This window comes from Dermacentor andersoni, chromosome 7 (assembly GCF_023375885.2).
Source record: "Dermacentor andersoni chromosome 7, qqDerAnde1_hic_scaffold, whole genome shotgun sequence".
NCBI classification, from domain to species: Eukaryota; Metazoa; Arthropoda; class Arachnida; order Ixodida; family Ixodidae; genus Dermacentor; species Dermacentor andersoni.
Window position 1 is genome coordinate 117404584 of NC_092820.1, and position 923 is coordinate 117405506.

Consider the following 923-nt stretch of genomic DNA (forward strand, 5'->3'; position numbering starts at 1 on the left):
ACTGAACATGGTGGCATTCGTAGCTCCATTGGGTTTATGAATGATGGTTTTGAAGAATTTAAGAGGGATATTGAACGTTACAGGGAGGAACTTGCTGAAATGAAGGCTGAAGCTGCGGAATGTCGCGCGGCGAACGAACAGTTGAGGGAGCAGCTTAAACAGACAAGGAAGGAGATAATAGGGATGAAACAATATAGTGGAAGCATGAACCTTGAAATTCAAGGATTTCCGGTTACAGCTAATGAGGACCTAGGCAAGGCTGTTGCGGACATCGCAAAATGTCTGGGCACAAGTGTTACTGACGGTGACATTGATGTAGTTCATCGTGTGCCTTCGAAAGACAAGAAGAAACCTAATGTTGTGGTAAAGTTCGTCTCAAGAACTACTCGTGAAAAGTTGCTGTCAGCTGCTCGGAAGAAAACTCTGAAAGCAGATAGACTGGGATTTGACACAAGCGACCTCTTGTACATAAATGAGCATTTGTGTGTCGAGAACAAGATGCTGCTGGGTAATGATCGAAAGCTCAAAAAGGAGAAAAATTGGAAATACGTGTGGGCATCACAAGGAAAGATTTTAATGCGCAAAAGTGATAACTCGTCAATGCTGCATGTTACCTGTGAGGCTGACCTGGTGAAGGTCGCTTAAGTGTTTTTCTTATCAGCACGTGGACCACCAAAATAGAATGTTACTTGACAAGTGTAACAACTGGAAAAATACGAATATGACTTCTCTTGTTTGTGTTCATTGGTACAAATATTTTGACAGTTTGACATTTAAAACAGCTGTTTACTGCTTCTTGATATTAACCCTTGTTTCTGCCAGTGATACTAAACTAACCAATAATGAGGTTTGTAAATACCTGTGTGATGGCATTACTAAGACACTCTGTAGTGATTTCTTCCTCTACGTAGATTTAACATTTA

At 40.8% G+C, this 923-nt stretch overlaps 1 protein-coding gene across 1 annotated transcript; it reads left to right on the forward strand.

Annotated features, from left to right (window-relative positions):
• Positions 1 to 204: 204 nt before the first annotated feature.
• On the forward strand, positions 205 to 645 carry LOC140219598 (uncharacterized). The gene has a single exon (XM_072289510.1). The coding sequence runs from the start codon at positions 205 to 207 to the stop codon at positions 643 to 645; it is 441 nt and encodes a 146-aa protein (XP_072145611.1).
• Positions 646 to 923: the final 278 nt, after the last annotated feature.